General features: G+C 35.0%; 1 protein-coding gene across 1 annotated transcript in view; it reads left to right on the plus strand.

Annotated features, from left to right (window-relative positions):
• Positions 1 to 15059, plus strand: part of LOC145994822 (lysosomal alpha-mannosidase-like) — an 82175-nt gene that overhangs the window by 28854 nt on the left and 38262 nt on the right. The window contains exons 7-9 of the mRNA XM_083131142.1: positions 350 to 483; positions 1968 to 2187; positions 13538 to 13737. Of these exons, the coding sequence (XP_082987268.1) occupies positions 350 to 483; positions 1968 to 2187; positions 13538 to 13737 (554 nt within the window). The remainder of the gene's footprint in view (positions 1 to 349; positions 484 to 1967; positions 2188 to 13537; positions 13738 to 15059) is intronic.

The raw sequence follows: 15059 nt of genomic DNA on the forward strand, positions 1-15059 counted from the left end.
GGCATAATGCGAAGTCCACTGTGTTTCAAAGACAACAGATCCCGTTGCGATAGCACTGGAAGACACGATTCCACTTTAGCTCAGTGGTTAGAGCAATGGCACGGTATGCCAGAGACCCGGGTTCGAGTCCCGGCCGAGCCTGCATTTTTCGCTGAAAATTTCTACAAAGTACATCTCCTGTGTGTGCCTAATCTACATCTCTCTTACTGTATTGAATACATGTTAAAGAAAGAAATAAACATTGGGGAGTATTTAATTTTGTTGATAAATGTTTGTTGGTTGTGCCAATGTAGTAACATTGAATCTCAGCTAAGAATAGATATTTAATAAATTTCTTTTGTTTTTATAGGTAGCGTCTTTCCTTAAATATGCTGAAAAGCAAGCCACTTATTATGAGACCAATAATATTCTCATGACAATGGGCCAAGACTTCAATTATCAAAGTGCTCATACTTGGTATGAAAACCTGGATAAACTTATCAGGTAATTAATTTCAGAATATTATTGTTTATTCAGTGTATGTTCTCTAAGTGTATGCCAAGTGAATGTGGGTTAAGATGGGTTAGAAAACTAATTCTTTATGTTAACAATATTTTGAATTTCTGTTTTTAACCTGGGAGAATGCACATGGTGACATCTTACATGAGGAGGCACGCATGGTCGGAAGGACCGTGCTTGAATATTTAGGTCTATTGGGTTTGTTTCATCATATTTTAAAATTAGTTTTCCTGTATTTTTTCTTGCCATCTTTCTTTTATATATATATATACACTAATGATGAAGGAGACAGTAAACACTTACCACACGAAGAGAAATTATTCTATATTTCGCGATCTATGTCGCATTTTCAAGTTGAAGAAGAAAGACCGGCGTTACTAAGAGAAGAGGCACAGAATACTTCTAAGTAACAATATAAAACTGGAATGAATTTTCAAAAGTTTAATACACTTTTTAAGGAACCTGTTTTGTTCTTTATTTTTTATAATAGGCAAAGAAACACAATTTTACAAAAGGTAATTGTTCTTGTTCATTTTCATTATTGGAAGAATACAATGTAATTTTGAAACAAAATTAATTTAAGTAAGTTTGATGTAAAGGTTCTAAAGACAACAAAATTATGATACTAAAAGGTATTTACAATTGTAGTATATTTTCTAAGTTTACTACTCCAGTTTTTTTTAAATTTATTTATTTCATATTTACTCCCACATCCCCTTCAAGATTTCCATTTGCACATTCCACTCGTTAAAACACTGTGTTCATGGCATGTGTAGAGTGAGCAGTGGATGCATTTTCTTTCTCTTTTTGATTTACATTCTTCATGACCAAAAAGGTGTCATCTTACTTTTTCAAATTGCCTTCCAAGCTCTTTGTCACGTTGTTCTTCCTCCTCGAAGCCCATGAATTTGATCTTCTTCTGGGTTCATAATTATTTAGGAAAATCCAAGAAATATCTATTCTTAAATCTATAACACGAGAAAGTGTGCATGGTCAAAAGCCCCGCACATGAAACTGAACTGATCCTTTTAAATGGTAGAAGGCCACTGTTAAAACTGTTGGCTGGTCAGTGCGTCTCCCATATGTCCAGCATGGATAAGGTGTGGGGGAATGAGCCAAACTAACAGGAATGTGCAAAAAGGAAAGCAAAGAAAATTGTGGTCAAATCGCTACCCTACACTTTCTCCCAGGTTAAACAGTTTCTATATCAAACAGAAATGTAAGAAAACATGCAGGCTCAACCACATGTCTAGCGTGCTGTGCCATTGCTGTGTAAAGTGAGCAATTGGGCCATTCCTGGTAACACCAGATTTTTTGTTTCTTCTGTTTTACTCCATGGAATTACTCTGTTAGTGATACCGCAACAAGATCTGTTGCTTTTGAAACTCTGATGGCTTCAACGATGTTTAGTATCTCCTAACATGGAGCTGTATTGTACCTTATAATTTCTATACTTCTTAATCAACTAGGTATGTGAATGAACAGCAGTCCAATGGAAGCTTGGTCAATGCCTTCTACTCAACACCTTCATGCTACTTGAAGGCAGTTCATGATTCCAACTTAACGTGGACCACCAAGCAAGATGATTTCTTCCCTTATCCTAGTGATTCTCATTCATACTGGACTGGCTATTTTACATCTAGGCCAGCTGTAAAATATTATGAGAGGAGAGGAAATAATTTCCTTCAAGTAAGTGAACGCTGTTCTCATTAATGCATTGTAGGGTTAGAACCAAATAATGAGTTGATGGTGATTGATTGCAGATTATTGTTAATGATTGATTGATATGATTTTCTTTATTTTACTTCATTTTTTGTGCCACTTTTGACTAATTTGCGAAGATGGAGATGAGTGACGATATGATTAAATTGATGAATGGACACTTGCAAACATCCATGCCCAGGCCAGGATTTGAACCTGGGATCCCCTGGCATCGTAGAACAATGTACTAACTACTCTGCCACAGGGACCGGCAGATTATTGTTAATGTTCAGATGGTTTTACCAATCAGACATTTCTCTAAATAGCATGTGAACGACCTTTCTAGATACATCATTTGTTTTACTAAGGCATAGTAGTATCAACACTGTAGTTGCTATTCTACGGTCTGTAACGCCGTTCCTCGATGTCGGTAAAAATGGAAGAAACGCATGAACAAATGGCCAATACTCGCAGAGGTATATTGAGCGTGGATAAATAAATCGAGGAACCGCAATTACAATTTTTACTTGTTATGGAGTTAACCGAATATTTATACGGAATGATTCCCACAATAACAACAGTTTGAATAAGGAGTAAGTAAATTCCGCACCCTTCTTTACCCTTTCCAAAATTCAGCAAGTTATACAAACAAGCGTTACCTCAATTACGCCACCAATCACAACTCACACCAATGAAAGATAGTACATTCGCTATAGACGTTTATTTAACAAAATTCAAACTTGTGGCAACATTCTTTCAATATTTCCTTCTGTCATTCTTTATACTAAGACTTACAACAACTTCCAGTTTACGTACGATCGACATTTCTCATTCTTAGCATTCTTTTTTGATCAAAATAATTTGCTACAAATAACAATGCATTTAACTGGTATCCCTTTTTCGACTATAATACAGATAAAATTTACTTCATTTTTAAAAAGGTTAGTACCAGTGCAACATTTAATGGACAATTTTTATTAATTTATAAATACCTAAAATTATAATTTATTTTTACAATAATAATAAAACCTCTGCCCATTTAATTTGTTTTATTTATGCGAATTAGATGCTCATTAATTCCAAATGCTAAGTCGGTTAAGATTTGTCTCGTTTTGCTATTAGTTGTAAAATGGCTTTCGTTACGACGTGTTTGAGGTTAAAAATGATTTTTTTACAAAAATTGCATTCTTGGATCGCACGCGTAATGGTTGCACAATTTAGGTTACTAGCGGTAATGTTTTACACCATCACTTGTACTCGCGCATGTACGTATCTATCTTTCTCATTCGTGATCGAGTTCTATGCACATGATACATTCCACGCCCCCATCTTTTATCGTGTCTTATTTGCAATGCACAAAATCAACAAATTGGGAAGTAAGAATTTAAGTTTGTTATTCAAGTTCCAATTCACTAAAACACACGTAATCTTACATACCTTCACAAATGTTCTAGTTGCCAAATCGAACCAGCTGTTCGCATCCTCCAAGGTAGTCGAATTGATGCAGTCAAATTCAAATGTTCAGTTGCGTAATAGATTTTTATGCCGTTACTTCCTTGATGCCATGTGTGCTCGTGGATACTGCAGCAAATTGTATTGGTTATAGTTATTTCAAGGTTCGATGTCTATGTTCCGAATCAAGTTCATGCTGACATTAAATGCTTGACGGTTAATTACTTCGTAAAACAAATACTAGTCGTGCAAATATATATATATGCGTAAAATGTTTACCACGAATTAAAATACTGGGCATTACCATTACCACCAAACGACTATCGCAAGATTTAAATATATATATGTTAGAAAAATGTTTTCACAAATAAGTCCAAAAAAACCATTCCTCACAACGGCTTTTTTGTGACGGGACCCGATGTTGCAAAGAAGCAATGTAAGTTCGAAACTGCAACACGTAAACTTTAAATACATAAGAAAGTTCTAAAGTCACAAACTTACGATAAGTGGTTGCACACTATGGAATAAAATTTGCCCCAGTTTTTGGATAAAAAATCAAGCGACGTTGAACCTTGATTGTCGAGCGACGAACTGTGATTTTACTACCTCCGCTGCTAGCGAAGAAGAAAACAGAAGAAAGTGACCGGAGAGACATCTATTGGTATAAATTTGTAGTGAGGAAAAAATAACCTCATGGGGTTATTTATTCGCTTCAAACTTCACTTAATGAAAAAAGGGGAGAAAATAACCATGCTCTGCTACCAATCTTTGTAATGCCGTTCCTCGATGTCGGTAAAAATGGAAGAAACGCATGAACAAATGGCCAATACTCGCAGAGGTATATTGAGCATGGATAAATAAATCGAGGAACCGCAATTACAATTTTTACTTGTTATGGAGTTAACCGAATATTTATACGGAATGATTCCCACAATAACAACAGTTTGAATAAGGAGTAAGTAAATTCCGCACCCTTCTTTACCCTTTCCAAAATTCAGCAAGTTATACAAACAAGCGTTACCTCAATTACGCCACCAATCACAACTCACACCAATGAAAGATAGTACATTCGCTATAGACGTTTATTTAACAAAATTCAAACTTGTGGCAACATTCTTTCAATATTTCCTTCTGTCATTCTTTATACTAAGACTTACAACAACTTCCAGTTTACGTACGATCGACATTTCTCATTCTTAGCATTCTTTTTTGATCAAAATAATTTGCTACAAATAACAATGCATTTAACTGGTATCCCTTTTTCGACTATAATACAGATAAAATTTACTTCATTTTTAAAAAGGTTAGTACCAGTGCAACATTTAATGGACAATTTTTATTAATTTATAAATACCTAAAATTATAATTTATTTTTACAATAATAATAAAACCTCTGCCCATTTAATTTGTTTTATTTATGCGAATTAGATGCTCATTAATTCCAAATGCTAAGTCGGTTAAGATTTGTCTCGTTTTGCTATTAGTTGTAAAATGGCTTTCGTTACGACGTGTTTGAGGTTAAAAATGATATTTTTACAAAAATTGCATTCTTGGATCGCACGCGTAATGGTTGCACAATTTAGGTTACTAGCGGTAATGTTTTACACCATCACTTGTACTCGCGCATGTACGTATCTATCTTTCTCATTCGTGATCGAGTTCTATGCACATGATACATTCCACGCCCCCATCTTTTATCGTGTCTTATTTGCAATGCACAAAATCAACAAATTGGGAAGTAAGAATTTAAGTTTGTTATTCAAGTTCCAATTCACTAAAACACACGTAATCTTACATACCTTCACAAATGTTCTAGTTGCCAAATCGAACCAGCTGTTCGCATCCTCCAAGGTAGTCGAATTGATGCAGTCAAATTCAAATGTTCAGTTGCGTAATAGATTTTTATGCCGTTACTTCCTTGATGCCATGTGTGCTCGTGGATACTGCAGCAAATTGTATTGGTTATAGTTATTTCAAGGTTCGATGTCTATGTTCCGAATCAAGTTCATGCTGACATTAAATGCTTGACGGTTAATTACTTCGTAAAACAAATACTAGTCGTGCAAATATATATATATGCGTAAAATGTTTACCACGAATTAAAATACTGGGCATTACCATTACCACCAAACGACTATCGCAAGATTTAAATATATATATGTTAGAAAAATGTTTTCACAAATAAGTCCAAAAAAACCATTCCTCACAACGGCTTTTTTGTGACGGGACCCGATGTTGCAAAGAAGCAATGTAAGTTCGAAACTGCAACACGTAAACTTTAAATACATAAGAAAGTTCTAAAGTCACAAACTTACGATAAGTGGTTGCACACTATGGAATAAAATTTGCCCCAGTTTTTGGATAAAAAATCAAGCGACGTTGAACCTTGATTGTCGAGCGACAAACTGTGATTTTACTACCTCCGCTGCTAGCGAAGAAGAAAACAGAAGAAAGTGACCGGAGAGACATCTATCGGTATAAATTTGTAGTGAGGAAAAAATAACCTCATGGGGTTATTTATTCGCTTCAAACTTCACTTAATGAAAAAAGGGGAGAAAATAACCATGCTCTGCTACCAATCTTTGTAACGCCGTTCCTCGATGTCTGTAAAAATGGAAGAAACGCATGAACAAATGGCCAATACTCGCAGAGGTATATTGAGCGTGGATAAATAAATCGAGGAACCGCAATTACAATTTTTACTTGTTATGGAGTTAACCGAATATTTATACGGAATGATTCCCACAATAACAACAGTTTGAATAAGGAGTAAGTAAATTCCGCACCCTTCTTTACCCTTTCCAAAATTCAGCAAGTTATACAAACAAGCGTTACCTCAATTACGCCACCAATCACAACTCACACCAATGAAAGATAGTACATTCGCTATAGACGTTTATTTAACAAAATTCAAACTTGTGGCAACATTCTTTCAATATTTCCTTCTGTCATTCTTTATACTAAGACTTACAACAACTTCCAGTTTACGTACAATCGACATTTCTCATTCTTAGCATTCTTTTTTGATCAAAATAATTTGCTACAAATAACAATGCATTTAACTGGTATCCCTTTTTCGACTATAATACAGATAAAATTTACTTCATTTTTAAAAAGGTTAGTACCAGTGCAACATTTAATGGACAATTTTTATTAATTTATAAATACCTAAAATTATAATTTATTTTTACAATAATAATAAAACCTCTGCCCATTTAATTTGTTTTATTTATGCGAATTAGATGCTCATTAATTCCAAATGCTAAGTCGGTTAAGATTTGTCTCGTTTTGCTATTAGTTGTAAAATGGCTTTCGTTACGACGTGTTTGAGGTTAAAAATGATATTTTTACAAAAATTGCATTCTTGGATCGCACGCGTAATGGTTGCACAATTTAGGTTACTAGCGGTAATGTTTTACACCATCACTTGTACTCGCGCATGTACGTATCTATCTTTCTCATTCGTGATCGAGTTCTATGCACATGATACATTCCACGCCCCCATCTTTTATCGTGTCTTATTTGCAATGCACAAAATCAACAAATTGGGAAGTAAGAATTTAAGTTTGTTATTCAAGTTCCAATTCACTAAAACACACGTAATCTTACATACCTTCACAAATGTTCTAGTTGCCAAATCGAACCAGCTGTTCGCATCCTCCAAGGTAGTCGAATTGATGCAGTCAAATTCAAATGTTCAGTTGCGTAATAGATTTTTATGCCGTTACTTCCTTGATGCCATGTGTGCTCGTGGATACTGCAGCAAATTGTATTGGTTATAGTTATTTCAAGGTTCGATGTCTATGTTCCGAATCAAGTTCATGCTGACATTAAATGCTTGACGGTTAATTACTTCGTAAAACAAATACTAGTCGTGCAAATATATATATATGCGTAAAATGTTTACCACGAATTAAAATACTGGGCATTACCATTACCACCAAACGACTATCGCAAGATTTAAATATATATATGTTAGAAAAATGTTTTCACAAATAAGTCCAAAAAAACCATTCCTCACAACGGCTTTTTTGTGACGGGACCCGATGTTGCAAAGAAGCAATGTAAGTTCGAAACTGCAACACGTAAACTTTAAATACATAAGAAAGTTCTAAAGTCACAAACTTACGATAAGTGGTTGCACACTATGGAATAAAATTTGCCCCAGTTTTTGGATAAAAAATCAAGCGACGTTGAACCTTGATTGTCGAGCGACGAACTGTGATTTTACTACCTCCGCTGCTAGCGAAGAAGAAAACAGAAGAAAGTGACCGGAGAGACATCTATCGGTATAAATTTGTAGTGAGGAAAAAATAACCTCATGGGGTTATTTATTCGCTTCAAACTTCACTTAATGAAAAAAGGGGAGAAAATAACCATGCTCTGCTACCAATCTTTGTAACGCCGTTCCTCGATGTCTGTAAAAATGGAAGAAACGCATGAACAAATGGCCAATACTCGCAGAGGTATATTGAGCGTGGATAAATAAATCGAGGAACCGCAATTACAATTTTTACTTGTTATGGAGTTAACCGAATATTTATACGGAATGATTCCCACAATAACAACAGTTTGAATAAGGAGTAAGTAAATTCCGCACCCTTCTTTACCCTTTCCAAAATTCAGCAAGTTATACAAACAAGCGTTACCTCAATTACGCCACCAATCACAACTCACACCAATGAAAGATAGTACATTCGCTATAGACGTTTATTTAACAAAATTCAAACTTGTGGCAACATTCTTTCAATATTTCCTTCTGTCATTCTTTATACTAAGACTTACAACAACTTCCAGTTTACGTACAATCGACATTTCTCATTCTTAGCATTCTTTTTTGATCAAAATAATTTGCTACAAATAACAATGCATTTAACTGGTATCCCTTTTTCGACTATAATACAGATAAAATTTACTTCATTTTTAAAAAGGTTAGTACCAGTGCAACATTTAATGGACAATTTTTATTAATTTATAAATACCTAAAATTATAATTTATTTTTACAATAATAATAAAACCTCTGCCCATTTAATTTGTTTTATTTATGCGAATTAGATGCTCATTAATTCCAAATGCTAAGTCGGTTAAGATTTGTCTCGTTTTGCTATTAGTTGTAAAATGGCTTTCGTTACGACGTGTTTGAGGTTAAAAATGATATTTTTACAAAAATTGCATTCTTGGATCGCACGCGTAATGGTTGCACAATTTAGGTTACTAGCGGTAATGTTTTACACCATCACTTGTACTCGCGCATGTACGTATCTATCTTTCTCATTCGTGATCGAGTTCTATGCACATGATACATTCCACGCCCCCATCTTTTATCGTGTCTTATTTGCAATGCACAAAATCAACAAATTGGGAAGTAAGAATTTAAGTTTGTTATTCAAGTTCCAATTCACTAAAACACACGTAATCTTACATACCTTCACAAATGTTCTAGTTGCCAAATCGAACCAGCTGTTCGCATCCTCCAAGGTAGTCGAATTGATGCAGTCAAATTCAAATGTTCAGTTGCGTAATAGATTTTTATGCCGTTACTTCCTTGATGCCATGTGTGCTCGTGGATACTGCAGCAAATTGTATTGGTTATAGTTATTTCAAGGTTCGATGTCTATGTTCCGAATCAAGTTCATGCTGACATTAAATGCTTGACGGTTAATTACTTCGTAAAACAAATACTAGTCGTGCAAATATATATATATGCGTAAAATGTTTACCACGAATTAAAATACTGGGCATTACCATTACCACCAAACGACTATCGCAAGATTTAAATATATATATGTTAGAAAAATGTTTTCACAAATAAGTCCAAAAAAACCATTCCTCACAACGGCTTTTTTGTGACGGGACCCGATGTTGCAAAGAAGCAATGTAAGTTCGAAACTGCAACACGTAAACTTTAAATACATAAGAAAGTTCTAAAGTCACAAACTTACGATAAGTGGTTGCACACTATGGAATAAAATTTGCCCCAGTTTTTGGATAAAAAATCAAGCGACGTTGAACCTTGATTGTCGAGCGACGAACTGTGATTTTACTACCTCCGCTGCTAGCGAAGAAGAAAACAGAAGAAAGTGACCGGAGAGACATCTATTGGTATAAATTTGTAGTGAGGAAAAAATAACCTCATGGGGTTATTTATTCGCTTCAAACTTCACTTAATGAAAAAAGGGGAGAAAATAACCATGCTCTGCTACCAATCTTTGTAATGCCGTTCCTCGATGTCGGTAAAAATGGAAGAAACGCATGAACAAATGGCCAATACCCGCAGAGGTATATTGAGCATGGATAAATAAATCGAGGAACCGCAATTACAATTTTTACTTGTTATGGAGTTAACCGAATATTTATACGGAATGATTCCCACAATAACAACAGTTTGAATAAGGAGTAAGTAAATTCCGCACCCTTCTTTACCCTTTCCAAAATTCAGCAAGTTATACAAACAAGCGTTACCTCAATTACGCCACCAATCACAACTCACACCAATGAAAGATAGTACATTCGCTATAGACGTTTATTTAACAAAATTCAAACTTGTGGCAACATTCTTTCAATATTTCCTTCTGTCATTCTTTATACTAAGACTTACAACAACTTCCAGTTTACGTACGATCGACATTTCTCATTCTTAGCATTCTTTTTTGATCAAAATAATTTGCTACAAATAACAATGCATTTAACTGGTATCCCTTTTTCGACTATAATACAGATAAAATTTACTTCATTTTTAAAAAGGTTAGTACCAGTGCAACATTTAATGGACAATTTTTATTAATTTATAAATACCTAAAATTATAATTTATTTTTACAATAATAATAAAACCTCTGCCCATTTAATTTGTTTTATTTATGCGAATTAGATGCTCATTAATTCCAAATGCTAAGTCGGTTAAGATTTGTCTCGTTTTGCTATTAGTTGTAAAATGGCTTTCGTTACGACGTGTTTGAGGTTAAAAATGATATTTTTACAAAAATTGCATTCTTGGATCGCACGCGTAATGGTTGCACAATTTAGGTTACTAGCGGTAATGTTTTACACCATCACTTGTACTCGCGCATGTACGTATCTATCTTTCTCATTCGTGATCGAGTTCTATGCACATGATACATTCCACGCCCCCATCTTTTATCGTGTCTTATTTGCAATGCACAAAATCAACAAATTGGGAAGTAAGAATTTAAGTTTGTTATTCAAGTTCCAATTCACTAAAACACACGTAATCTTACATACCTTCACAAATGTTCTAGTTGCCAAATCGAACCAGCTGTTCGCATCCTCCAAGGTAGTCGAATTGATGCAGTCAAATTCAAATGTTCAGTTGCGTAATAGATTTTTATGCCGTTACTTCCTTGATGCCATGTGTGCTCGTGGATACTGCAGCAAATTGTATTGGTTATAGTTATTTCAAGGTTCGATGTCTATGTTCCGAATCAAGTTCATGCTGACATTAAATGCTTGACGGTTAATTACTTCGTAAAACAAATACTAGTCGTGCAAATATATATATATGCGTAAAATGTTTACCACGAATTAAAATACTGGGCATTACCATTACCACCAAACGACTATCGCAAGATTTAAATATATATATGTTAGAAAAATGTTTTCACAAATAAGTCCAAAAAAACCATTCCTCACAACGGCTTTTTTGTGACGGGACCCGATGTTGCAAAGAAGCAATGTAAGTTCGAAACTGCAACACGTAAACTTTAAATACATAAGAAAGTTCTAAAGTCACAAACTTACGATAAGTGGTTGCACACTATGGAATAAAATTTGCCCCAGTTTTTGGATAAAAAATCAAGCGACGTTGAACCTTGATTGTCGAGCGACGAACTGTGATTTTACTACCTCCGCTGCTAGCGAAGAAGAAAACAGAAGAAAGTTACCGGAGAGACATCTATCGGTATAAATTTGTAGTGAGGAAAAAATAACCTCATGGGGATTTTTATCGAATGAAATTTCCCGGGTGGGAAATTTTCACTCTATGTAATGGAATGACGGCAAGCGGGACTTACAAATGCAGGTTGACGTCATCACCGTTACAGGTGTATCCTATGTATGGTGCCCCACATTCACAGGGAATTGGTGGGCAAACAGAACACACCATAAAACAGCAATGAAAGGAACATCAAAGCTACATCAGACCATTTCAACCAGCAATGTCAGGACTAGTAGAACACAGTGTCACCAAGGGTCATAGAATTTCTTGGAGACAGTAAAATCATAGCCAAATGCGAAAATCATAGCTTACTGCAACCGAAGAGTAAAAGAATCCATAGCCATTGCCTCAGAGGGCATGGACCTCAAACAGGGACGTGGGACTCCAGCTCAGTTGTTACTGGAATCCACTTCTCCATTAAAGCATGGCATCTGCAATTGGAAACATCAGGATCCAAAGTGAACCAATCACATTATGCAGTCTAAGCTACAACCCCTCAACCATATACCGTATTTACTCATGTATAATGCGCACTTTTTTCAAAGAAATTTGCCCCCAAAACTGGTGCGTAATATGCACGGAATAATTCAGACAGCCAACATGAAACTGTACAGGGTTATTCCATGATTTTGGGACCCTTGCATTGATTTTTCACGTTTATGGAACCTTATCATGTTATATATCATTGTAAAGCTTGAATCCTGCAGTTTCTAAATATGGAAACAGTATTCCATACAACATAACTACACTACTGTGAAATGCGGTTGAAATAAGTTCATCAAAATATGAAGAAATGTTCTGATTTTTATGGTACTTGGATGAAAGAAAACAAGGAAAAAGACAATAAAAATTAAAATGTATTACTGGCCAAATAATATGACGTACTTGGAGTGTGTAAATTCCTTAATGGAAGAAATCTTCTGCTGCTAACTGCTATTTGGAAGGTCCTGAATGTGCCTCGTATAAATGTTACATTAGTCACGGAAATAAAAAAAGTATATGTTTTGAAAAGGAAGAAATGAGCAATTGAATAGGTATGACGCCATTCACTCTTGATCAGCATAGCAACAGATTTACAATCTACAACTAAGAAAGACATTTCTTGAAACTGGATTGTACTGCGCATTTTATACGAGATATAATTTTTTGTCACTTTTACCCATCCAAAACCAGAGTGCGCATTATACACGCATGCACACTGTACATGCGTAAATACGGTAATTAATAAGCGTTCATGGTCTCCACTCCACATTCCTTGCTGATGAAAGCAATGTGTACCCTTGAAATGTTGTGAGTTAAAGCTGACTTAATGTAGCTGGGAGCACGAGAACACTTGATTCAATCACATAGTCAGGAAAACTACAATTTCAAATGATATAAATGTATCAGTAAACAATTACAGTCCACTTTATTCTTGCAGTTTAATGTGAGATCCTGACCAATGCACATATGTACTCCTACTGGAAATTGAGCCTGTTAGTGTTAGCCACAGTATCAGTAGAACTTTCATTGCTAATATGCTGTTATTATTTCATTGTATGCCTAGTTTTGGGTATTTTTTCTGAGAACTACATAAAAATGATTTTGTGGGTGAAAAGTTAGTAGAAAAAATTTATAATTTGATTGTTTGATAATGATTGATGGATGAGTGCCAATAATTTCACCAATCTGCTATTTACTGAAATACTCTGTATTTGAGTACTCAGTTCTTAATTCAGTACTCAATTTTGTTCTTGATTTTAAGAATATAGTAGATGAATAGTTGTTTAAAAAAAGTAATTCTGAAGCAATTTTAATGAATCATTCAGGTTTTTCATTAAATGTTAGCCATTTTTATATCAGAATAGTACACTATTGGTGGTTTGTGTGTAACAATTTTGTACCGAACAAACTATTATTAGGTAGGTATATATGGATGATGTCTACTTTATAGGTGTGCAAACAATTATATGCACTTGCCAATTTGGCACCAGAAGATAAGAGTGACCTAAATAAAATGCGAGAAGCTATGGGCATACTGCAGCACCATGATGCAATCACAGGCACAGAGAGGCAAGATGTGGCTTTTGACTATGCGAGAATTCTATCAGAAGGATTTGATGAGTGTGGGTTTACTTCACAGACTGCCTTGAAGTAAGTTTATCTTGTTTTACATAGTGACATTATATTAGTAGTTGTGGTGAAATCTGCTTCTTCTCATGTTCCTTAGTTTTGTGTGATAAGAAAGTAGTAGAATTTTCATTGGCAATAAATTATTTTTCATGTCAAAGTTTTGACTGGGAAACCTTTCTATCATTTCAGTGTACATTATGCCTTCAGTGGATTCGAAAAAGTTCATATAAGAACACAAAAGTGTAAAGATAAATATAAATTTCAAACAAACATATTCTAATAGAAATAGGGTCAAGCTGATATTGATACTGATGTATCCATGTTGGATGGTACCAGCAATATCAATTGGAATTTATTAATCAATATCAGTCTATGTTTCACTGGAGTTTGGGTATTTTGCAGGGTCCACAAAAATAGAAGCTCAGGTAGCACTCCACTCACAGTCCAGTCATGATCAGTTGGAAAGAATATTTGACCAGAGTGTGAGCAGAGCAAATCTTGGTACAAAGTGCCTGCCAATATGTTCTAACTACAATGTTTAAGTGTGTTTCAGTGACGGACTTGGCTGTTATAGCATTGAAGTTGGAAGAACTTGCAAGTTATTTGTACACTATAAAGCCTAATTAATTTTTCTTACCTCAGACACACTACAAGCTTTTCTCTAGGAGAAATACCATGATGGAATTTTGGGTTTTTCTTTATTAAGGACTCTGTATGCTTTAAAAAGTTGCAAGTGACATTCGAAAATTCTTGAAAACCTGTTGTTGTCCTATAACCAATCAAGGATTGGGCATACATAACCAAATACAAACAATACACCACACTACTCCACTCAAGTACAAGGCTCATTGCTACCATGGCCAAAATACCATGAGAAGCCATTTTGTTTATTGCAACAAGCAGAAATCAAAGGTAATACCCAAAAACCATGAGAACCAGCTTAAAATCAAGTAAAAGCTGCAATTCTCAGCAAACTAAGTCATTATCAACATGCAAAAGCCATTTTTCATGCACAAGCACCATGTGCTCTAACTTACATATTAGACGAAATTTTTATTTGTTCACAAATTTTCAAGATAACATTTGTGCAGGTGCAGAATAACCCCCCCCCCATCTTGAAAATACCATTCATTTAAGTCAGCTAGCATAAATATGCCTAAAAAAATCCTAAAAATTGATGTTTTTTGATAAAAACATCCGAGAACTTAAAAAGTCACTTTTCAAGCCTGACACCTGGTGGCCAGACTTGTAACTACTTGATCCAAGCTGCATGTGACCTCAGCCAGTCAATGGGAGGCATCCCAAGCTATGACGTCATGAGCAACATAGCAAATTTCTTTATT

The sequence above is a fragment of the Lepisma saccharinum genome, chromosome 11, assembly GCF_977018435.1.
Source record: "Lepisma saccharinum chromosome 11, izLepSacc3.1, whole genome shotgun sequence".
Classification (NCBI taxonomy): Eukaryota; Metazoa; Arthropoda; class Insecta; order Zygentoma; family Lepismatidae; genus Lepisma; species Lepisma saccharinum.